Here is a 26,183-nt window from a genome sequence, read left to right as displayed (position 1 = left end):
CTGCACCGGTGTTCTCAAGTCGGTGTCCCGCGTCGGCAGGGCAAGGCTGTCTACAGGCAGGAGAGTACTATCTTTCTCCGGTCGCGGGAGAACAAAGGGAGCCATGGCGCCGGGCATTCAACAGTGGAGCTGGGGGGGGCGCCGCATAAACGAGTATCTCCAGGAGACCTCGACACCGCCAGCACCAAAGGCAAAACGAGCACACCTCCCATCAGCCGTTTCCCACCAGGCTGGGCAGTGGGGAAAAGTCAGTAGCCTTCGCTGTGCTGGGTCGCCGGACACCATGCGCCGCTCACCTTCCACTCGGAGTGTCAACAAAGGGAAACACCGTCCACGGGCTCCTCAACTCGGCTGTCCTAGTCCAGGCGCAGTCTGCATTGGACGTCAGCTGTAGTGCGGCGGCGACTGCCTCACTCGGAAAGGCGCCGCCACGGAGTCTTCTGCGCTACCCAGCTGAGCGGACCACATCAGAGTCCCAGGAGCCGACGACGAGCGGCAGTGTAGGCGAGGGTCCGGGGCGGGGAACCGTACTTCAAGTTTCCCCAGCACCCGGGCACGCTAGGAGGTCAAAGACGGGTCCATGCGCTCAGCTCGTCCTCATACACAATCCGCCGCCGAATTCAATCAGGAAGGACAACAGGATTTCGTAGCGGAGCTCAAGGATCGGCGGAGCCGGGCGACTACCGAGTTGTACCACTCTTAATGACTAGAGATATCTGTTGTATGGGTTCATTTAGAAGTTGGACACTCTCTTGGAAGGTGATTTACTTTGGCATTTATTTGTTTCACATTGGGGCTATTTTACAGGTTTTGTTTAACAACTGATATCAGACATAAACTGGTCTGTGTACCGCTTATAGACTAATTTATTTATACTGTTTATGACACAGCCGGCTGAGATGTTATTTCTTCATGTTTGCATGTACATGCTTTCAGAATTGATATCCCCTGACGAAGAACCATCTAGGCCCGAAATGCATTGGGATGGGATGACAAACACTTCTATTGTTGAAAAACACTCTATGAAGAAGCATAACCATGAACTAGGTCGGATGAAGAAATTGAATAGCACCTTTGTTTAATAAAATACTGCAATTGAACTTGGATCAAAATTTGATTCACTTGAATGAAGATGTTTGACCCCTTGTAATAGGGACACCAGCTGTGCTTAAGGGGATGAACCCCAAGTGGGGAGTGCTGTTTGTTAATGTCAGAGATCAGGCCTCTTGTTCCATACCCTGGGACCGGAGGCAGGCATTTTGCTAGTGCATATCATGTTTAAGGATGTCTGCTCCTTGCAGACGATCCCTTACTGCTTCTAAGTGTGCACAAATACACTGTATCAGGATGCGCATCCTGTCCCATTGGCTGGAATCCTTACACATACGCACAGGGGCATGTCCAAGACAGAGATAAACACTCTGGGCACCACTATAGCTGTTTGGCAATCGATTGGCAAGCTGGCGAAGAAACTTCTGATTCATGCCCCGGCCATGCCGATCGCACGCCATGCCTCACTTTCAGTCATGCAAGAGATGGGTTTGATCCGCTCGCTGCAAGCGGTGGTATCCGACACATGAATGATATCTTCCTAGATGGACACTTTCTCACGTCTGAAGACCTTCAGTACATTACAAATCAAACACCATTATTTCGCTTCACTGTCCATACATTGAAATTTGCACTCCAAAAACATTATGAGTCATGTACTGTGGAGCCACCCACATTACAGTCTTTACAGTTGTCGCTGGTGGCGCCCTCGAGGCAGAAACTAGTAACCAAATTATCTAAGTCGGTACGTGCGGAAATTGTAAATAGGGAAGACCGTAGCTTGATTCGGTGGAACACTGTACTCGACACCCCTCTGACCCCGACGGAGTGGGAGCGCATATGTACATTGACAGGCGGACTAACCCCCAATGGGAACCTCAGGATAATTAATTTCAAATATATTCATCAGATCTATCACACACCGTCCAAACTACACAGGATAGGCCTCCGGGACACAAGTAATTGTAAAGGATGTACTACACCAGTTGCAGACTTTTGGCATGGCACCGTAACCTTGTCTCACAATTCTGGACGGCAGTAGTTAATTATTTGCAGGTCATGTCCAATCAAGTCTTGCAGTGTACACCGGCGGTCTGTTTGCTGTGTTATGTACCTCATGTTAAAGGCACTATGGGAACATTTTGAGGATAGCTCTATTACTAGCAAAACAGCGGGTGGCTTTGACGTGGGAAAGCTCATTGCCCCCGTGTTGATCACTTGCTGAAAGACATGGTGTACTGCTGAGAAACTCTCGAACTGTATGCTGAAGAACTCCCGTCCTCCTCCAACCCCAAAGACATCTGGGAGCCACTATGACAATATCTTCTAGCGAAGAATCAAAGTGACCACACATCTGATGTTTACATAGTATGTTGTTGCAACGTGAAATTATTGCTGTGGGATGCATAAGTAACTGGCGACCTTTCATTTTTTAACATGTCTATTAGGTAGTAGCAATCACACCTAGTATGCTGTGTTCTTGTTCTCATTGAATTCTGCCGTCCTGCCTGACGGGTTCTGTGTACTGTCGCTTCTTGAAAATCAATAAAGAGAATAGAAAAAAAATACACTGTATCTTTTGACACGACCCCTCCTTTAGTTAAAACTAGCAGCCCGTCCTGACATTGTCCGGGAGCAATTAGGCTTCAGGGCCCCCGCCCGCCCCGACGTTGTCTGTGGGTCCCCCGGAGCCTTCCTCCATATATTGCAGTATTATACCTCCATGTTTACTTTCTATGCTTTTGTAACCTGCACACGTAACTTTTTCCTCCTGTAATGCACCGTTTGGCTCACTTTTTTAATACTCCGTTTGCTTCCTCTTGCTATCTGCACACGTCACTTTTTCCTCCTATACCTCTATGTTTACTTTCTACGCTTTTGTAACCTGCACACGTAACTTTTTCCTCCTGAAATGCACAGTTTGGCTCACTTTTTTAATGCTCCGTTTGCTTCCTCTTGCTACCTGCACACGTCACTTTTTCCTCCTATACCTCTATGTTTACTTTCTACGCTTTTGTAACCTGCACACTTAACTATTTCCTCCTGTAATGCACCGTTTGGCTCACTTTTGTAAAACTCCGTTTGCTTCCTCTTGCTCACGATGTACGCTTTTGTAACCTGCACACGTAACTTTTTCCTCCTGTAATGCACCATTTGGCTCACTTTTGTAATGCTCCGTTTGCTTCCTCTTGCTCACGATTTTCATTTTTGCTTCGTTTTTCCGCCGCTCACCGCTCCTAAATAAATAACCTACCTCATCCGCCTGTCTGCCGCTACTTCCCGCCTGTCTGCCGCTCCTCCCCACCTGTCCGCCACTCCTCACCGCCTGTCCGCCGCTCCTCACCGCCCGTCCGCCGCTCCTCACCGCTCCTCCCTGCGCCATGTCCGCCGGTCCTCCTCGCGCTCCTGGACGCCGCTCCTCCCCGCGCTCCTCATGTCGGGCACGCACATCGCGACCGGTGCTTCTTCCAAGGGACTACTTTTTTTTTAGTAAATTTTTTAAATAACGTATATTTATCTATACTACTATTATAAAGGAAGAACTTTGAACCTTTGAGGCGGGTAAACTCGGAAACCACAGCGCCAATCCACACACCCGATACACCGTTGTAATCGTCAGGGTTTGCAGATGGATATAGGCTATATAAACTTAATAAATATACGTTATTTGCGGCCGGCGCTTCTTCCAAGGGACTACTTTTTTTTGGGGGGTACATTTTTTAAATAACGTATATTTATTACGTTTATATAGCCTAGGTCCATCTGCACACCCTGACGATTACAACGCTGTATCGGGTGTGTGGATTGGCGCTGTGGTTCCCGAGTTTACCCGCCTCAAAGGTTCAAAGTTCTTCCTTTATAATAGTAGTATAGATGACATGTCCGGAACAAGTCTTTGCTTGGCTTACTATTCCGATCCGATATCCATGTCCCTGTTTTGCCAGCTGCTGTAGAACCTGCTCCATTGTTTCCCGCTCGTCTCAGCAGTGATTTCCTGATCGCGTTTCTTGTGCCTATGTAGCAAGTTTTTTCCCCCGTGAGTGCATGTTAGGATTTTGCGCCCGTATTTGTGCGGTACTTTCTAACTGCACTTCCGCTCAGCTGGATTTAATCACTGAGGCGGATTAGAGCGGTCAATACCCTGAGGCTCATTTCACTCTCCCCGCCCGCAGCTCCTATTTTTACCGGCTGCAGAGTTCTAAGCCTCCTGGGGAGATTTCGCCCTTTCCTCTCCCGTGCTTTCCCATATTCGCTACAGCTGAGCACTCTGTTTCGTTTCTTGGGATCTCCTGGCAGACACTTGTACCCACTTAACCTTGTCCTGCCTTCACCTTTACGGAAGGACACTCCTTTTTTTAGGTCAAAGCCTGGCGCTCACTGCGCAAGCAGTGTCGCGCAGGCGAGAAATTCTGATCTCCAGTATGGGGCTTTAACCCGCCTCTCTCTTCCATTGGCTAGCTGCATAAATGGAGGCTAGCCATTGGGAGAGAGATGTGGCAATCATTCTCGGAGCAGATTCGTGGGCGTTCCTGTGTTTTTTAAGCTCCGCCCCCTTTGGATCGTCATGAAGAGATGGGTGTTTCCTTTTTTTTTGTTCATGATGTTTGCGGCCGCCATTTTTTTCATGGAGCTGGGGCGGGCGGGTCGTAATTCCAGTCACTGTACAAACGCACCGAACCGAGTGACTTCCCGCTCTGTGGCTGCGCCCAGCTGCTTTCGGCCCTTTAAACTCCTGAAAGCTTTTTAATCCCGCTGTGGGCAGGCCCTGCACGGCCGCTCCCCTCGCCTCCCGATTGGTGACACCGCCCGGGCGAGTGGCGCAGCCCGCACCGGCCAGAACCCTGCTCTGTAACCGGAGATAGACGGAGCGCTGCTGCCGCCTCTCCCCGGCTCCTGGACACTGCAGCAGGGCTCCTCCTATCTTTGCCTCCTGGCTGGGAGTAGCTTTTACGTTTATACACAGAGGTTGGCCACGCTGGATTCTCGGGCACTCGGACTACAAGGTTTGCATAACCCGCTCTACTCCAACAGACAGCGCCTACTCTCTTGTGGTATCTGTCTTCTGCACCGTGTGCACAAACCCGTTGTTTTTCTCGCATGTAAAGCATGAAGGGTTGTTACAATGAGCGCGAGGTGCACAGTGTAACTACACTCAATGTGCCAGGCTGGGAAGGATGAAAGTGGGAGGGCGCCCGTCACCGTCCCCCGGGTCACCCCAGGTTTCCCGCCCCTCTCGCTCTGCCACAACGCTCAGTCCGAGGAGCTGTCTCACCGTGGTAATGCGGAGGCAGTGTTGCCTTCAGATGGAAACATTACACGTTCAGGCCGGTGGTCACCATCCCAACCGCACCCCGCCTTCAAGTGTGGTGGATAACTGAGAGGTAGTGAAGCTGCGAGTGAGTGGCTAACAAGAAGTATCTACATAGAACAACGTGGGGGCATGGCTGACACGAGAACAGGGCATGGCTGACACGAGGGCAGGGCATGGCTGACAAGAGGACAGGGAATGGCATGGCTGACACGAGGGCAGGGCATGGCTGACACGAGGGCAGGGCATGGCTGACACGAGGGCTGACACGAGGGAATGGCATGGACTAGAGGACATGGCTGACACCAGGGCATGGCTGACACCAGGGCATAGCTGACACCAGGGCAGTGCATGGCTGACACCAAGGTATAGCATGGCTGACACAAGGATATGGCTGACATGGGACATGGCTGACATGGGACATGGCTGACACAAGAACACGGCTGACACAAGAACACGGCTGACACAAGAACACGGCTGACACAGGACATGACTGACACTAGGGCATGGCAGACACAAGGGCATGGCAGACACAAGGGTATGGCGGACACGAGGGCATGGCTGACACGAGGGGATAGCAGACACGAGGGGATGGCAGACACCATGACATGGCAGACACGAGGGTCATGAATGACACGAGGACATGGCTGAGTGACCAGAGACGATCACAAACGGGGTGATGAAGGACGAGTCAATATTTCCTTCTTGTTTGGACACGTTTCTAGAGACATCTTAACATATAGCTCACTAGATAGCCTCTTATCAATGGTAATAGTCCCAAGTCTGCATCCCAAACACCGTTCTGAAATAAACATCAATATTGGGCATCTCAGCAAATACTGCGGTTGGAACGCTGCGCGAAGCAAGCCACACAAACGTAAGCTTGAAAATGTAATTAAAAAGAAAAAACAACATTAATCCCCCCCCAAACCCCCCCCCCCCCCCTTCCCGGATATGTCATAGAATTTTATGGTGTGAACCTGTATCTCGAAATCGTTTACTTTGGGCATATATATATGACTTGCATTTATTTCCTATGGAGGTTAAAAAATATGTTTCAACAACAAATGCATATTTATTCAAACCCCACTCTCTTAAACTGCACGAGGATTCCAAGGCCCAAGCTTTACATGTACACAGGCAGGCGTGAAACGTACGTTCCTATTTAGACTCAGTTCTTTAAGTGAGTCGGGTCCTGCCGGTGCTAACACCGGTAGTTCTAACAAGCAGGCGCTGAGACGGGTCCCTATGGGGCTCTCCATGTTTGCCCTAGGCCCCAGGGTGAGAAAAAACACAAATCTTAACTCTGCAGCAGTACCACACATCACTACCTTTGATGGAGCTTCCAAAATGTGCCCCTCAAATACAATCCTTGAAACGGGATTCCTGAACCACGTTTTGTCACGGCCTCAGATGTAAGCCTCCATTTGGAGGACACATTGTTTCAACCATTCCGCCTTCAGGTCTCAGGACAGTCTCCTATCCGCCTCCATCCTTCTGCAGGGAACCCTACCCTCTAAGCGCTTCTTCCACCCACTAAAGAATTTTAGTGCCCCATCACACAACCGCTACACCAACACGACAATAAAAACTTCATGTCGTGACACTGTCATGGCTCGGGCACCACATATCTAAAACTGACATTGGAAGAATAGTTGTCAAGCCAAGGTCTGGTCACCAAAATTGTCATGCTGATTTGGAGGTCTCTTGCACTAATGGTAAAATATGTGGTGAAATGCATCCCTCCGCAACTGCACAGGACACTTCGAGTGCGGCCTTCGGACCCTTGCACTAATGGTTAAATATATGGTGAAATGTATCCCTCCGTAATTGGGGGCACTAAGAGGGCCGCCTTCCGAGTCATGCACTAATGGTTCATATATGGTGAAATTTATCCCTCCGCAACTGCACTGGGCAATTAAGAGCGCGGCCTTGAAAGCCACACGGGACTCTCCACCAAGGGCCTGTCCAGTAGGTACAAGACAGCCTCCTTTCTTGATTGGCTTGTAAAGTGCCGGCCTGTGCACGCAAGTCCGCCATTCTGCAGTGCTGATGGCTATAATGAAGGCAGATCTTGAGTTAACCATCTTTGCAGGGATAGAAAGGCTGCAACAGCAGAGGGTCGGGGAGGATGAAGGGCACTCCTGTGACATGAGGGTACAATGCCCCCCATGCAGCCCTGCATCCCCACCGATCCTTCTTAGACGGGGGCGTGCACGAGAAATTAAAGTCAGCAGGACCGGGCTTTTAATTATTATTGTATCATGGTTCGTGCAATCAGGCACAAGACGGTGTGCGCTGCACAGCCAGTATGTTTCCTTTTTAAGTAGGACCATAGGAATTATGTGCCATGGGCTTAAGGACTGCGAAAGGTAAAGGACAGTGAGAGGGATTGCGAAAGGTAGAAGGCAATATGAGGAACTTTGAAAAGTAGAGGTCAGTGTTAGGGTCCTTACAAGGTCGATAACATGAATATGATTGTCTTAGAATTCAGCACATTATTCAAGTACCAGGGCCCATTTGATGTTTGTCGCTGCCTCTTTAGTAGTGCCCGGTTCCCCACTGTTCCGCAGTCATGTGACCCTACCATTTCTCCTTCCTTCTCCCATTTTGACCTCAGTGTGGGCCTTCCACTGGTCCCGCAGCCAATAAGTGTGTTAATTCATAAACTGTGCCTGCTCTGTGCCCGTGGAGGTGGAGAAGCATCCCTGAAGCTGGCCCACCGAGCCAGCCACACCTTGGGTTCCTTCATCTCGAGCACCATGGAAGCCGGCTCTATTTCGGAACCCCCTCGTGGGTGTGAAGTCCTGTCTGCGTCTCCGGGGCTCTTTCTAGCTCGGGTCAACACAAAGCACTGGCATGTGTGACGCACCCTCTGACCCTCGGCACCTGGGACCGCTTCAGTCAGTCTCAGGCCTCTAGCCACAGGGCAGTGGCATTGTCTCCACCCTCATAGGGACTCTCCCAAGATGGAAGATGTAGGTGAGAGAGGGCCTTGTAGGTGCCTTCCCAGGCACAAGAGGTTTGTCCTTTGTGCCTTCAGCCGTGAAGTGTTAAGTGCTAGAAAAGGGGTGGGGCACAGGAAGGGGGATGGTTGTTTAAGCTGCTGCCCGGGGAGCCAGACAGTAAAATCACTACAATTCCATGGCTATAGAATCTGATAATTCCAGTAGTGTGTGTGTGGCTTTGTGTGTGTGTGTGTGTGTGGCTCTGTGTGTGTGTGGGTGCAAATGCAATAGGTCTCGCATTTGTGAGAGATTAAGTTATTGGCATTGTAAATGACAATGCCATTTATTTATATGTTTTCAAAACCAAAACATACATAAAAAATTTGTCATTTACAATGCCAATAGCTCTAACTTTTGCAAAGGCGAGACCGTTGCATTGTAAATGCTTGTTCTTTTTTACATTTCCTAAAGAGGTCTCTACTAACGCTGCTCAACCATTTGTGATGCACCACTGTGAGGACCCCTCTTATCATTTTGTGCGGAGTCGCCCTATGCTTATAGGAAGGACTACTTTTATATTATTTTCGTGCCTCTGGCAAAGTCGGGCATAAGACTCCTCTGTTCCTGCAGCTTTAAGAGGAGTGACCATAACTCCTCCATCGTTTCCTTATGGAAGCCTTTGAAGCTCTTTTGGCTGGTTAGTGGGTTTCCTTTCTTGAATGTGACATGCATTGCCACTGCTTTATGGGATAATTAGCCCCCTGATATTTAGTGCTAATATGTCTTCCATTTTTTACAGCCCCCACTGTGTCCTGTCTTTCTGCTAGAGCGTTACCAGTTCCTCAAGCTGGGGAAGAGTGGTGGTCACTCTATGAATCATTCCCCCACACAGAGCGAGGTCCAAAGCGACCGAAGCTCATAGAATAAAACTCCTCCAAGGTCCGCTAGAGCAGGGCACGGAGCGCGGATGCAAACGAATGGGGGAAAAAAACAAAGTACACAAGAAGGAAAACAAATAACATTTTTAAAAACATAACTACTTCCCCCAAACAAAATACCCAAAGGGCAAAAGGGGCTGCTCAAGCAAGACCCCAGCCCCACTCACCTGACCAGCAGAAAACACAGCACTCGGAGTAGTGCAGAAAAAAAGAACAGGTCGATTGGAGGTATCTGTATCCCTTTATGGGATTGGCTGGAGCCACTGGGGGCCATCTTGGAGGAGGGAGACTAGAGCGTTTTTTTATTTTATACTTGGAGTTCTGTGTGGAGCCAGAGGCTCATGTGTGTGAATACTGTGGTGAGGAAGACAAGGACTCGGAGTAATGAAGATTACCAGTAAGTAACCGGGGCATTCCCCCAACTCTGCGGAGGCAGTAATCTGTTAAGGAGCCTTTTCACTATTCCTACAGACACTGTTTTTGGGAAGTGTGGGGAGCGCATCTTTGTTCCTGTGGAATCGAATCAGCATACAGGCTCGTCAAGAGGCCTGTGGTCCGACAGTCGACTCCTTGTCAGTTGGAATACCTAAGCTACATCCTGCTTCCCAGGAAATAGCTCTACATGTGGCACCAAGTCTAGTCTCAGGGATCAGAATGTACAATCATATCCCAATAGCCCTGCTCTCCCTGAACTGATTTTTGGTTAAAGCTAGAAACATATTTAAACTAAACATACTTGCATTATCCACAAATCTCTCAATTTAGAAGCTTCACATTACCTAGCTTTGCAACTGGCTGTCGCAGGGAGGCAACAGTAACATTGAACAGCGCAGCTCACATATACTTATGCTGGAATACCATGTCTGCTGGTAGAACGTCAAACAATCTATCTCCACGAATGCTCCTAAGCTGTGGAATTCCATCCAGCCACTATCAGAACAAATCTCTACTGTTAAGCAATCAAGCATGAAATGAGGAGGCTACTATATAAAGAACATCTCCTAACTTAATAGTCTGCCTTTAAGAACAAACTTTAGACAAGGTATTCCAAGGGTCTGTGACAAAATACTGGAACTGGCATACTGAGGATAGTTCATGGGACAAGGTAGGACAACCGTGGTGTGAGGAAGGAACCATGGCAAAACCCAGGCCCTGACATTCTAGGGGTACATTTTGACATAACGTCATCCATAGTAAGGCACTAATGGAAAAAGTCTGCCACTGATATATTGTATGTTATTGTTAGCCTAAGGGTGCACCCATTGCATGTGGGGGCCACTAATAACAAGATTCTAGCCTTGGCAAAATAAAGTGGATTATTTACCATATGGGGGCACCCATGAGACATTTTGGAAAAAGGGGTCAACTCTTGGGGTGCTTCAAGTTTAATTGCCTTGATATACCATGAAAAGATTTAATGAGCGTCTTTTCACAGCCTAGGGCTTTTTAGCACACTCATGTAAGAATTGTGCTTTAAAGTGCACTATTAGACCCTACTTTTTCACCTGTCATTGACATTTTATGTAATGTATGGCCTAAGGGTGCACTCGTGGTATATGGGTACCCTAAGCATATTTTTTTTAAAAAGGGGACTAAACCCAACGTGTGTGCAAAGTCACTTCCACTACCCTTGATATTATGGTAAATTAATGCACATGTCTCAAGTTCTGTGATTTTGCTAGTAATAGATTTTGCAGCCACAAAATAGTACATCAGGCCGTTAATGTAATGTCATTTAGGTCAACAGGCATGCAAAGTCCCTTCCAGTATCCTTGAAGTTGTGATAAATGGATACCCATGCCACACGTTATGTGATTTTGCGAATCACAGACTTTGCAGCCACAAAATTGTTTAGTATGTCAGGAATTTAATGTTTATGTTTCTCGGAGTTTAATTTAGGCCTTGTCCAAGGCTATTCTTATTAGCGAACCACTATCCTTCGTTTTCAAAAATACTAGAAACTCTGGGGGCATATTAACAACAACTTGCGATAAATATCGCAAGCGCACTTAGCGCTATTTCTTTTATCGCCGGCTATCACTGGATTTCAATGCCGAGATAGCGCATTATCATCAACGCTTATCTCCGAGGCGATATGAAATCCAGCAATAGCGGCGAAAAGGATCATTATCGCTTGAAAACCAGAGTTACAATGTGGGAGTTAATGAAATCCTTGCTGATACGCTCCTGTGACCTTAACCCTGCAATCCACCTCCCATTATGTAGTTGGCCTAGTCAACTTTTAAGTAGGTGTTAAAATCCTGCGATAAGGGGGCTTAGCGCTATTAATCTTGTTGCTAAGCGGGTATACTGCAGGCTTGTTAATACCACGAAGCCTTGTTAGCGACTATTTCCATGTAGTTTTGCTCCGGAACGCCTACTTTGCATGTCATTAGCGATGGCATGCAGGGCGATAAGAAAACGGGAGCAAACTCATAGAAACTAGCACTAACAAGGCTTAGCACCAGCTTGTTGATAGTGCGATGTAATTATCGCTGCTTTTCTGACTTTTAAAGCCAGAAAAGCGGTGATATGGCCCTTGGTAATATGCCCCCTGGTTATTTAATACATTAATGTATTTACCCCTGAAATGTAAAAAAAGGATTAGTTACTTACCTGTAATCCTAGTTCTCTTCCAGGGGTATCCTCATCAAAGTCATAAGCATTAGAATATTCCCGCCCATGTGCGGGACCCCGGAAACACTATATCATATGTGCCCCACATAAATAAAAACAAGCAATTGCAGCCAAATACACAATAGAGCTGGATTATGCTGTAAAGAATTTCCACCATACAAGAAACTTATGCATTAGAAACATGAAAAACACCACCAAAGATTGTTTCGAAACTGTTTTAATGCTGAAAAAGCAGTAGGAATTCTTATATCCTGAAAGCATAGAAAGCTCCCAGGCTGCATTGCAAACACACAGTCTAAAAAGACTGAAAAGCTAACCTGTAGCTGCATGCTACAAAAAACTGACACCGTGCCTTTAAGGCACTCTTGACCCCCAGTATCCCATCATGCCTCAGGGGTGACAGTTGGGTCAGTTGTTCTTTTCGGAGACTGAAAAACCATGGAAACAAATAGGTTAACAATATCTCCAAATTAATAAAGATCCTTTGCCCGGGGAGGCGGGAGGGTTGCTTATGACTTTGATGAGGATACCCCTGGAAGAGAACTAGGATTACAGGTAAGTAACTAATCCTTCTCTTCCAGGGGATCCTCATCAATAGTCATAAACATTAGAATAGAATAGCGAGCCTCACCTCATCTCCCTGCGGGCAAAGGAGTAACAATACAGTAATAACATTACTAAGCCTAGAAAAAACTAAGCTTGTACAGGCCGCAGGCTACCCAAATAGATTCCTCAAAGAGGCTTGTCCTACCTGAGTATCAGCCCTGGAATCAGATTCTAGACAGTAATGCCTTGTAAAGGTATGAACTGATCTCCAGGTTGCAGCCTTGCAAATCTCTGACATAGGGACATCATGCAGGAAAGCTACTGTGGCCGCTTTCCCCATAGTAGAGTGTGCTTTAGGTGACAAAAGTAAGGGCTTGCCTGCAAGCTGATAAGCCACTTTAATACAGGAGACGATCCATCTGGAGATGGATCTCTTGGCAGCTGGAAAGCCCGTTCTCAGTGGACCATAGTTGATAAACAATTGGTCCATCTTCCTACTCTCTTTGGTCTTTTTCAAATAAAATTTAAGGACTCTTTTGAGATCTAAAGAGTGCAGTGACCGCTCAGCCGGGGTCGTAGGGTTTGGAAAAAAAGAAGGAAGAGAAATAGACTGATTTATATGAAAATCAGAGACAACCTTAGGTAAAAATGATATAAGTTCCCTTAAGACTACTCTGTTGTGATGGAAAACAGTGTAGGGTTCTTTTGTACACAGCGCTTGTATCTCACTTACTCTGCGCGCTGATGTAATTGCAACTAGAAAAGCGGCCTTCCACGATAGGTGTTGCAAGGAAGCTCTGTGGATGGGTTCAAAGGGGGGCCCCAGCAACTTAGACAACACTAGGTTTAATTCCCATGGAGAAGAAGAGTTTCTAACAGGGGGTTACACTTTCTTTAACCCCTGTAAGAAGTCCTTGACCACCTTCATCTGGAAGAAGGAGGGCTGAGTAGGAGACTTCCTATAAGCCGTAATGGCCGAGAGGTGCACCCTGATCGAAGCATATTTAAGACCAGATCTTGGTACAGCAAGTAAGGCAGAATCACATCCTCCTGTGCTGATGAGGGATCAAAGTGACGTTCTCTGCACCAAAGAAAAAACCTCTTCCACTTAAACGCATAAGACGTTCTTGTGGAGGGTCGTTTCGCTTCCTTTAAAATGTGCACACAATCAGGTGGCAAATTTAAATGTCCGTATTGTAGGACCTCAGGAGCCATGCTGTTAAGTGCAGTGAGGGAAGGTTGGGATGAAGAATCCCCCCCCCCCCCCCCCCCCCATCTTGGTCAGCAGGTCCGGCCTGCAGGGCAGTCTCCTGGGTGGAAGCACCGACAGCTGTAGAAGGTCCGGGTACCACCACTGCCGAGGCCAGTCCGGGGCTACCAGGATCATGGTCATGCTGGATCTGACGAATTTTGGACACCACCTTCGGAATCAGGGGCAGAGGAGGAAATGCGTAAGCAAATGTCCCTGACCAGTCCATCAAAAGGGCATTCCCCCTTGTCCCTGGACGGTGGAATCTGGACGCGAAGGCGTGGCATTTTGAGTTTTCGTCGTCCGCAAACAGATCTATTTCTGGACGACCCCAGCGATGGAAGAGGTCTGCCACCACCTCGTCGTGCAGCACCCAGTCTAGCTGATCTTCAAAGTGCCTGCTGAGTGCGTCAGCCTTGATATTTAGCTCTCCTGAGAGGAGCACCGCTACTACTGTGAGGTTCCGGGCGAGCAGCCAGTGCCATATGGCTGGTGCCTCCAGAGAGGGAGGACGCGACCGAGTTCCGCCCTGCTTGTTCAGGTAGAACATGGTCGTCGTGTTGTCCGTTTGGATAGGAACTGAGTGTGATTCGAGTGCAGGAAAGAAGGACTTCAGAGCCAGATGTACTGCTCGAAGCTCCAGCATGTTGATATGGTAGGTCTGTTCTTTTGCTGACCACCTTCCTTGAATCTGCAGACACCCCATCTGTGCTCCCCAGCCTTGGAGAGACGCGTCCGTGACTATAGACTGTGTCGGGAGAGGTTGGTGAAAAGGCACTCCCACCAGAAGGTTGCAAGGGTGAGTCCACCATTTGATGGAGGTCTTCGTCACCTGGGAAAGATAGATCCGGTCTTCCCAGAGCCCTGTCGACTGATCCCATTGATCCTCCAGAGCCTGCTGCTAAGGCCACATCCTCAGCCTGGCATGAGGAATCAAGAAGATGCAGGACGCCATGGAACCCAGCAGAGACGCTACTTGACGCGCTGTTGGATTCTGGGACTGTAGTAGAACACTGCACTTCTGCTGCATAGAAAATAGTCTCTCCTCCGAAGGATACGCTTTTCCCAATTTTGGTAGTGAATGGATTGGGTTGGTAGTTGTACTGACTTCTCCATGTTCACGTGGAGGCCGAGCCTGTGCAATTGTAGCAGGCAAAGGTGGAAGTCGTTCTCTACTTGTTGAGGAGATGGGCCTTTTAGGAGCCAGTCATCTAGGTAGGGATAGACGAAAAGTCCTTTTTTTGTGCAGGAAGGCTGCCACCACTGCCATGCATTTGGTGAAGACTGTCGTCGCGGACTTTAGCCCGAAAGGCAGGACCCTGTACTGGTAGTGTTTGCTGCCCACCAGAAACCTTAAGAACTTCCGATATCGCATGGCAATTGGAATGTGGATGTAGGCATCTTGCAAGTCCATCCAACACATCCAATCTCCTACTTGCAGATGTGGACATATTTGGTGAAGAGCAAGCATGCGGAACTTCTCCTTGACTATGTTCTTGTTCAGAACACGAAGATCCAGGATAGGCCGGAACTTGTTTTCCTGATCCTTTTTGGGGACAAGAAAGTATCTGGAGTAGACTCCTTTTCCCATTTGTGAGGGAGGCACCTCTTCTATAGCTCGTTTTTGGAGAAGAGCCTTCACCTCTTTTCGGAGCAGATCGAGTTGGTGCGGACGAGATTTCTTTGGGGGAATGTCCTGTTGAGGCGCACGGAAACGAAGAGCATATCCATTGCGCAGTGTATTCAGCCCCCACCGATCGTTCGTGATGCTGCCCCACTCTGCCAGATGTTTTGAAACACTTCCTCCCACTGGAGTAGACAACAGCGCTAGAGGAAGCCAGTGCTCATTGTTTTCCTCCTCTCGTCGAGGTAGAGGACTGCTGGTGACCTCCTCTACCTCGGCTGGCTTTACCACCCCGAAACTGGGTCTTGCACTGGGTCTTGTTTTGGGACCACTGAGGGGTTTGAACCCTCTGTTGAGCCCCTCTGCCTTTGTTGATCTTGAAACGGCGTTTCTAAGCCGACTGCCTTGACGGTGTCGAGCTCGGCTTTCATCCGACTCATCTCGGCATTCGTGTGCTGGCCAAAGAGAGATGTTCCGGTAAACGGGAGGTTCAGAATGCGCTGTTGCGCATCGGGCTTGAGGCCTGTCAGGCGCAGCCACGATGAACGTCTGGCACATACCCCATGGGCATATGTATGTCCCGCCAGTATTGCTCCATCTGCAGCAGTGCTAATTATCTGGTTAGCCACTAAACTTCCTTCCACCAGGGTCTCCTCGAAGTCTTATTGGTCCTCCTTAGGCAATTTTGATTTAAAACGCTCCATTGAGTCCCATAAGGCTCTATCGTACCTGCCTAAAAGCGCAGCCGCGCTAGAAACCTTCAGCGTCGAAGCGGCAGAACTGCAGACCTTCTGGCCCCACAAGTCTTGCAACTTGCTGTCCTTATCAGGAGGAGTTGAGGAGGAGGGAGAGACTGAGTGGGTTTTTCGTGCCTGAGTCGGCGGGCGGGTCCGCTTTCACAAAGATCGGGTCAGAGGGTGCGGCCTTATACTTCTTTTGGATGCGAGCCGGCACCGCTTTTACCGATGCTGGAGACAGGAACACATCATTGACAGGATCCATGATCCCTGGGACCAACGGTAGCACTGGACGAGACCCCGACTTTTGGTTAAGAGTCTCAAAGATCACTGTCGTGGAGACCTGCGGCACAGACAGCTCGATGTTTAATTTCAGTGCACCCCTCTGTAGGACATCATGATAGGTGTTGATATTGTCCACCGGGGAACGAGATGCAGCTAGCCTCACAGGCGATCTTTCTCTGCGCCTGGGAGGGCTGCAACTGTCCACTTCCTCGACCTGTCTTTGCAGAGGAGATCTGTGTACTGGGCTGACATATTTCTGCAGCCGTCTTGTAGCCCCTGAGTCTCGCCAACTGTGCAGAGGCATATTCCATCTGGGAGACAACTGCATACCATTAGTGGGAGGTCTGCGGGCAGTACTTCTAGATCTGCGGGCAGGACTTCTGGATCTTGACGGGGATCTGGAAGAGCCCGAAGAGTGATGGGAGGCTGATTCAGTCACTAGGATCACTGAACCATCCCTGGATCTCGTAGCCGAGTGTCCCGCTCGTTCATGGTGTCTCGACGTCGATCTGGACCGTTCATGGTGCCTCGACGTCGAATGCTCTAAAGGCGACGGAGTCCTTTCCGTCGACGCCGACTGTCTCTGTGGCGCCGGTGGCTCAGGCAATCTCAAAGTCGTATGCCTCTCCTCTCTTGACATCGAATGTCTACGTGACGTCGGCGGAGGGGTATTGGTCGCCCTCGACGCCGAACGTCGACGCGACCTCGACGAAGATCTCCTCCTCGATGCCGATCGACGCCTGGTTGTCGACGGCGGAGGACTTGGTGCTCTCAACGTCGGTCGCTTAGCCTGCGACGACGGAGGTGAGCCAGCTCTCGACGCCGAAGGTCGTGACGACGACAAAGGCGGAGGCTCCTTACCCCTTGACGCTGAACGTCGCCTGGTTGACGTCAGCGGAGGAGTCACACTTCGACGCCGGTCGTCGTGTGGTTGACGACGGCGGAGGTGTAATGCCCCTCGACACCGATTGTCGGCTGGTTGACGACGGCGGAGGGGTCTTATCTCTCGACGCCGATCGTCGCCGAGTTGACGATGGCGGGGGGTCTGGACATCTCGACGACGACATACCTGTTCTTCTTGACTGTGATAAACGTCGTTTTTTCGAAGAATGACCCACCGGTTGCTCCTTTCTCAGCGCCGATCCCGACGCTGAAGCTGCAGGATAAGAAGACTTGCCCTTTGAAGGTTCTCTGGACCTCTTGGAACTCTTCTTGGCTGGGGACCTCCCTCTAGAAGACCTATGGGCTAGGCTATAGACTCGAATTCTCTCCCTGTCTTTCAAAGTTCTTGATGACAGGGACTCACAGTGAGGGCAGATCCTTGGGTCATGGTCTTCAGGTAGGCAAAGGATGCATACCTCATGGCTGTCCGTCTTTGCCTTCTTCTTGCCACAAGAAGGGCATTTGTCAAAAAGGGAAGGCATATCAAGATGAAAATGCCAACCAACAAGAGAAAACCTACTTGACTAGATGAAAAACGTCGAAGTAAGGTAAAAAATGTAGAAAACTGAGAGAATTTTCTGTCAGAAACAGAAAAAAGAGTGGAGCTGTGAAACCAGGATCCTTCCTGAAGGAGCCGGAAAGAACAACTGACCCAACTGTCACCCCTGAGGCATGATGGGATACTGGGGGTCATGAGTGCCTTAAAGGCACGGTGTCAGTTTTTTGTAGCATGCAGCTACAGGTTAGCTTTTCAGTCTTTTTAGACTGTGTGTTTGCAATGCAGCCTGGGAGCTTTCTATGCTTTGTTATGTTATGTAATGTTATGTTACACTCTTTTATATAGCGCTCGAATCACCGGGGGGCATCTCGGCGCTTTACTCAGAGTAACCCGACGGGTGGACAGCACAGGGGTGGAGAGACTTAAAACAAGAATGCCTTTAACTGTTTTCTAAAGACCAGGTATGAGGGTATTACTCGCAAGTATGCTGGGAGACTATTCCAATATTTGGAGGGCAAGATAGAAAAAGGCCATTCCCCCAGACCTTTAGCGTCTAATGCGGGGCACCTGGAGCAGCTGCAGTGTGCTGGAACTCAAAAGGCGGCTTGGGGTGTATATTTTTAGTTTCTTTTGGAGATACAGGGGGCCCTGACACTGAAGAGCGCAGAAAGTAAGACAGCAGATTTTAAAGAAGGCTCTCTGTTTTATCGACAGCCAGTGTAATTTTCTCAATAAAGGGCGTGAGGCGGTGCCTGCCGGCATGTTGAGGACCAACCTGGCCGCCTTGTTTTGGATATCTGTAATTTCGTCAGAGAGGTAGTTCCAACCTCTGCCAATAAGGCATTCCCTTAATCCATGCGGCTCATAACTAAGGCTTGGGTCAGGGTTTTGCGATGGTCCATGGGGATGAAAGGTAAGATTTTTCGAAGTAGCCTGAGCCTATAGTAACAGGCACCCGAAACTGAAACTACATGATCTTGCATGGATAGGGTATGGTTTAATTTTATGCCCAAGTTGTTAACACATTGCTTGGGCATTGGTGACGGGCCTAGGTGTAACGGCCACCAGTCATCCGTCCATACAGCTGCGGCTTTCCCTAGGAGCATGACTTCCGTTTTTCCCAGGTTTAACTGTAGACGATTGTCGGTCATCCAGTTAGATATTGCGACAATTCCAGAGACAAAAAGGAGTCTATCTGCTTCCAGGTTATGGCCGATGTTAAATAGCAGCTGGGTGTCGTCTGCGTGCGAGACTACTTCGAACCCCAGGGCTTCCACCACCTTAGCCAGAGGGGCCATATAGATATTAAAAAGGGTGGGGCTAAGGCAGGAGCCCTGGGAGATGCCCTTGTCTAATGATGTTTTTCTTGCTTGGTGGGGGCCCATAATGACCGTTTGTGAACGGTCAGTCAGAAAATGTTGTAGCCATTTAAGAGCTGGGCCACCAATGCCGAAGAAGCTTAGCCTCTCCGCGAGCCTTGTATGAGAGATGGTATCAAAGGCCGCGGAGAGGTCAAGCAGAATCAGAATAGCTGAGCCAGCTGCATCCACCGTTGTTCTCAGGGAGTCCGTCACTGCTAGTAGGGCCGTTTCTGTACTATAGCCCTGCCGGAATCCGGACTGTGAGGGGTCCAGAATACCGTTTGCCTCCAAGTAGCAATTTAACTGCTTATTAATCATACTTTCCAGTATCTTTCCCAAAAGAGGGAGCAAGGATATTGGGCGATAGTTGCCCAGTTCCAACGGGTTTGCCGTGGGTTTTTTAAAAATGGGGCGAACAAACGCTTCTTTCCAAGGTGTGGGAATTACCCCTTCCCTAATAGAGCAGTTAAAAAATGTTTGCACCATTGGGCCAAAATATGGGATATAATAAGAATTTCTACTGCTTTTTCAGCATTAAAACAGTTTCAAAACAATCTTTGGTGTTGTTTTTCATGTTTCTAATGCATATGTTTCATGTATGGTGGAAATTCTTTACAGCATAATCCAGCTCTATTGTGTATTTGGCTGCAATTGCTTGTTTTTATATATATATGAGCATATATATGTGGGGCACACGTAATATAGTGTTTACGGGGTCCCGCGCATGGGCGGGAATATTCTAATGCTTATGACTATTGATGAGGATCCCCTGGAAGAGAAGCATAGGTTACTTGATAGCCCGTGCTAGCAAGGCAGAAAGATGGGTACTTTAAATCTGGGTCCCTGCAGATGTCGATGGAACTCGCCTCTTCACTCACCTTGTCCAAACCTTTCTTTAAGACTGCATTTTCCTTTTCCAACTGCAGAAGGCAACGTTCCAGCTCCTTGTTTTGCCCGTCTGTTTGTGCCACATTTCGTTGCAGGTCTGCTACTCTCTCGTGCAGAAGTCTCTTCTCTTGGTGCAGTGTTTGCAGTTCACCTTCCCCCACTTGCTCTCTTGTTTCCTTCTGCTGGAGTACCTGCAGACAAAGAACGATAATGCACATGAACTATAAATATGATCAAACGCGGGAAGGTCAGGGCGCATTATACTGTCATGCCTCTCCCGCCACACTCCACCTCTCTACCCACGACAACCCACATACTTCGACACACATTCCAGCATCTGTCCTCGATCTCCACTTGTTTCTATCCTTTCCAATCCCTGATCCATTCTCTGCCCACTCTCCACCACCCTCTGGTTCCACCTTCAATAACTCATGTGCGAAACATACCTCTTGTAGGGTCCCATTTTTCCCCTCCAGGTCCCTACACCGCAGTTCCACTTCTCCCATCTGTTGCTGCAGCACCTGAACTGTCTCTGCAAAAGTATGGTTTTGTCTCTTGCTGTCGGACAGTGCATGTCGCATCGAATCCAGGCGCTCCTAAGAGATTGTGAAAACAGATTGGGACAGTCAAACGTGTCTAAGCCTTCTGTGTTTGAGCAAAAAACAGAAGAATTAATAGCTCGCATTGTTCATGCTGTATCTCAAACTTCTATAAAATGAACACGAATAAAGCTAGCACTGAGCTAAAGGGCTGAACTAAAACAGTAACATCTCTTAAGGCAGACCTGAAAAATAACCCTGGTGTGAATCATTCAACAGAAATAGAGACACATTCCAGTGAAGGTGTCAACCTCGTTTTTTGAAGTAACCTGGGTGAATGGGAATTACAACAGAGAAGGCCAAGTAGTGACGTGGAAATAATGGCATCAAAGGCCATGAGATATACAGCACAACATTTTGTAGTGGACTCTTTCATGTCTCTTGTGCTTCATAGGAATTTGGGTGTGAGGGCTATCATTTTCAGCGCCTTTCTCCATGCGTTGGTGGAAAGGGTAATATAGATAATGGGGATACTCTTGTCGTTCAATACATCAGCACGTTGGGAAACTGACTGCCGCTGCAGCACCTGATTAATGAGCTTCTCCTGGTTGTCCCCAGATTAGCATGAAAAAAACATGAAGCAGCACTCCTGCCCAGTTTGGTGACGGCCTCCAAGAACTTCAATCAGATACAAAAAGGCCCTAATCCAAACGGGTATCCACTGACAGATGAGGCCCACGCGGAATCAGAAGGGATGCATAGGCTTGTGTCATGGTCCTGAACATATGGTTGAAGCTATTGGGGAACAGGAAGGGAGACGCTGCTTGTGTACCCTGTTACAAATACTTACTGAAAAATGATACTAAATACACAGTACTGATGTTTGCTTTGGAAATCTACAGCCGAAAAAGGCTGACATGTTAGTACTCAGTCAGTGTAAGGGCATTAAGAAAGATATGTTAACAACCAAAGGGTTATGGAGAGCCCTCAAATAATAGCAGGCATCGAGATTCAACACTGTGTAGAGCGCTCGGTGATGTAATTTGGCAAACCTAGCGATATGTTTTGAGAGGATTATTGTGTTTGCTCCTATTGTTGCTGTTTGGAGGTCATGAATGCTGGCGTAACACCTATATACTTTTGTTCCTGGACAAAGTCAATGTATATACAGTTCAAGGTCAGAGGTAAACACATAGGGTGCACAGAAAGGAAGGCAAGGCTGTGTGAAGAAGATTAAAATTATATCCGGACATGAAATATACAATTTAATGAGGAAGTGTTACAGCTACTATAAGAATCAAATTGTAGATATATTATAAACAGTGTCATAGGATTAATATATTTCAGCACTTGCAGTGGTATGAAAGAGATACAGCACCTCTTTCAGGACGAGGAAATAATTTACAACCCCCCCTCACTTCTCAATCCTGCACTCCTCAGACTAGTGCAATGCCATGAATCTCTTTTTCAGTGAAAAAATAAGGAAGATAAGACAATGTGTAGTTAACAATAAGCCTGCTTCTCCACTTACATGTCTATCTCACAATGGTCACCATGCACACCCCTGTCTCTCCAAGACTTTACCAACACCCCAAGTACCTCAAAGACATCTCCAACAAAAGGGATGCCTTACCCATGTCCTTCATCAAATCTCTCAACAAAGAAGCTCCCTCACCCATACTCACCATCCTAAACGCCCCTCACTCAAGGCATCTTCCCAGAGGCTATCAAAACATGCCATATCCTTTGATTCCTAATGAAAAACACATTAGATCCTGATGACCTTGCCAACTAGCAGACCATCATTTACCTACCCTTCACTGGCAAGATCACTTAAAAAGCAGTCTAGGCACGACATCAAGATCTCAACAACACCAACCATCTTCTCCATCACTATCAATCAGGCTTCAGCAAATGATATGACAAGAAGATACCTACCTTAAAAATCCTTTAAGAAACCCTATTTCTCAAAGATAAACACAACCCTTGTTCCAGATATGGGTGACTCTCTCAGTTGCCTTCGACACCCTTTATCATCCCACCCCAATCGCCACCTTGAAGTCTCAAATAGGATTCTCTATCAACACACTTGCTTTGTCTCTTCGTATCTATGCAATCAACATCAGTTTATTCACATGTGCCCCACCAGATTACTGAAGTTCCCGGTCACTGGCAGAGCATCCCACAGTTCCATCTTTCCCCCGGCCATATTTATCCTCTACAAGGAGTAAGTCAATAATAACAACATCCACTAATACACCAAGAACACCCAAGTCTCCTCCTCATAAGACATTCAACAACTTAAACACTGTTTGCATCTCATCCCGGCTTGGACGTCCAGTGCTTGCCTGAACCTCAACCCCACAGAACATAAATGCTACTATTCACCAAAAACAATAGGCAAGAACTAGTCCAAACCTCTGTCAATTACATGAGCCTGGAAGGATCCAAGCAGCAAGTTTCACCAAAATTCAGAGCCAAACAGATTTACCATGGTAAGTGACCTCAACCTCAAGGAAAACACTGCCAAGAAAAACAAGATGACCAAGTATTCATTCTTTCTACTAAACAAAGTGAAACCGTTAATCCCAGAAAGCATTTTTTAAATTTCTGTTCAAGCTGTCCTACTGATGAATCAATGGTGGCAATGCTCTTCACCACATTGTCTCCCACTTAAGGGTTCATATACGCTGCTGCATGACTCAATAAATAAGACCACATCCGGAAAGACTCCACTGACTCCTCCTGGCAAACTGCACCATCTTCAAAACCAGCCACTCCATCTACAAAGCCATCACAGCCGGCATCTCCACCTACTGCACTCGCAAGCTCACTACCCCTGGTGGCTTGCAACACACCCACAGCCATTACACCCTCAGACTGGAGACAACATGCAAAAAAAAAGGCAACTGGCATTCCTTTTCCTTCCATGAATCTTGGATCTAGATGACATCCCCATATCCATTAGGACTATCCCAATCCTGCTCCAATTTATGAAACAGCTGAAGACACATTTGTTTAAGGAACACTAGATCATGACTAAGGGCCTTAATTAGAGTTTGATGAATGCTATACCAATGTGGAAGATATCCAGTTCGCTGTATTACAAGTTCATTATAGCCGATGGCACTTAATATAGCAGCAATGATTTGTACCACATTTCAATGGAATATCCTGTCCTCCAACCTCCAAATACCATCCTAAGTAACAGCCTGCTTTCACTCTCAGAACCCAGTTATCCCTCCAATCATTTGTGGACTGTATCTTTGCCTCTTGACCCTGTACAGTGCTCTGTTCTCTGTTAGCTAGGTTCACACTCTACAAACATCACATGCATGCATGCATGCATGCATGTATACATATCCATTTTAGTATATCCTTACATCCTTGTGCAATAATTATCCCTCTTACGGCATAGAGCAACCAGGTGTCTGATCAAGGGGAGAGGAGTTGGTCTAAAGGCTGGGGCGTTCGCCCTTGAATCTGAGGAACTGGGCTCGAGTATGGACAATGACGCTGAACTTCCTGTGATTCTGGGCAAATCACTTAATCTCCCCGTGCCTAACAAAAAAAAAATGAAGGTGTCCTCATGTAATGCAACTGGTGCTATGTAAGGCGCTCTGATACCCAATTCGGGTGAAGTTCGCGCTATATAAAACTCTGTAAAAAAAAAAAAAGTGGGAGGGTCACAACTTTTCTGTAGTATACCAGCTAAAAGAAAGGTGACGAGAGGATCTGATCTTCTGAAATCAAAGTGTCTAGATTACAACCCCCAAGAACGAAACTAGAATATGCTGGAAAACGATGGTGATGGCACAGCTAAAGATATTTACTATTCACATGTTTCTGGGAAAAAGTATTACCAGTAATGTTTATAAACAATTGGGTAGGAGTGAAGCTTTCCCTGTAAATTGTGTTTCCACTGCTCACGAACACCTTATAATAAACGTGAAGCGTAAAAAACTCCCACTCTAAAAGTATTAATAGATAAGAGGATGTCAACAGTTTCATATGAGGAAAAGGTGACGTGAAACATCAAGGCGGAAGCAGTTAAAGTAAAAAACAGCTGGAAAACGTTTAAAGTGCAATTACACGAGCCCATGACTGGTTGAGCACATCTGAATCCTAGTAGGCTGAGAAGGGAGCTAAAGAACGTCAGAGAGCATATTTAAATGGAATTTAGCTCGGCCGAAAACGCGGTCTGCATCAAGGGTATATGGAGAAAGGAGGGTGGACTTGCAGCTTTTTGGTGGGGAAGAAGGAAGAATATTTTGATAAAGTGACGGGTCAAGGTTTAAACTCTGGGTGATATGCTAACGTTTACATTTACTTTAATAAATGTTTTTGTACCCTTCCTGTCCTGCATTGACATTATACCCAATAAAAATAATACATTCTAGCAAGCACTGGCAAAGCCAATAGGTTAGGAAAGTGTTCTCTCAGAGTTACCCCCAGCAATCTTAGGAAAACGCATAATGGAGTACCAACTTGGGCTACAATACTATGGAAGAAGGGTATGGGGTAATCTTTCTGATCTGACGGCATTAACAGAGGTGAGGTGAACCCTCAAACAAAAGAGTGATGAAAAGGCATCCTAAAACAAAGTTTGCATGTTTAAAAAAGCCTATATGCCGACAGGGGGAAAAAAGCAAGAGGGGAGGCCCTTTGGAGGGTAATTCTCCCACCCCCTACACTTTTTCTGTTTTCACGGATCTGCGACTGTGACAATGAGTTCACGCCTTGCCCGAAATTAAGTTTGTCCACATTATAGTTAGGAGGCTTGCAAATGAATGAGGTGTGGTCTACGACCCAGGTGGCAGTTTCTTAGCACTGGCTTAATATTTGCTCTTTTTCTCCATTTTAAAACTTTCAGGCCACTAGCTAGCTGTGGCTGCAGCTGGCCACACGAGTAAAGATAGAGTCCCCCTCCCCCGACACAAGCAGACAAGAGACAGTCCTCAGAAAAGCAAGCAAAGTTGAGTATCTGGCCCTTCGGTCATCTTGTATTACGAACTTCCTGGACTGGTCATAATCTGTCAAAAAACAAAAGAAAACAAAACAGGTGATGGACAGAATGTGGATCAATGTCACACATTCACCCCAGTCCAAAGAGCTGAGAGGTGTTACCTCGAAACCGGTCCGGTCCTCGGATGCTTGATTCCGTTCTGGGAAGGACATGGCTTTTGTAGTTCGGACTGGACTGTTCCCATGGGGCACAGGGTCAGAGCTGATTTGCATATCGCCATTGTCTAACCCAGGGTGGTGTGGAGTGCAAAAAAACGATGGATTTGGGCCCAGATCTTTTGGCTGGGATGAATGTGTGACATTGATCCACATTCGGTCCATCACCTGTTTTGTTTGCAATACCGCCATAAGTGCGCTGGGGATGCTCAGACGTGGGTCCCAGGCACTCCACACCACTGGAGTCAAGCTAGCCGGGCTGATGAGAGGTGTTACCTCGAAACCGGTCCGGTCCTCGGATGCTTGATTCCGTTCTGGGAAGGACATGGCTTTTGTAGTTCGGACTGGACTGTTCCCATGGGGCACAGGGTCAGAGCTGATTTGCATATCGCCATTGTCTAACCCAGGGTGGTGTGGAGTGCAAACAAACGATGGATTTGGGCCCAGATC

General features: G+C 47.6%; 1 protein-coding gene across 1 annotated transcript in view; it reads right to left on the bottom strand.

Annotated features, from left to right (window-relative positions):
- Nucleotides 1-26,183, bottom strand: part of CROCC2 (ciliary rootlet coiled-coil, rootletin family member 2) — a 1,620,686-nt gene that overhangs the window by 257,455 nt on the left and 1,337,048 nt on the right. Inside the window, exons 32-33 of the mRNA XM_086944022.1 lie at nt 20,460-20,609; nt 20,004-20,204 (exon numbers count right to left, since the gene is read on the bottom strand). Coding sequence (XP_086800148.1) covers nt 20,004-20,204; nt 20,460-20,609 — 351 coding nt within the window. The remainder of the gene's footprint in view (nt 1-20,003; nt 20,205-20,459; nt 20,610-26,183) is intronic.

Source organism: Lissotriton vulgaris, chromosome 11 (assembly GCF_964263255.1).
Source record: "Lissotriton vulgaris chromosome 11, aLisVul1.2, whole genome shotgun sequence".
Taxonomy (NCBI): Eukaryota; Metazoa; Chordata; class Amphibia; order Caudata; family Salamandridae; genus Lissotriton; species Lissotriton vulgaris.
Note: the sequence above shows the minus strand (reverse complement) of the source record. Positions and strands in the feature narration are given on the sequence as shown.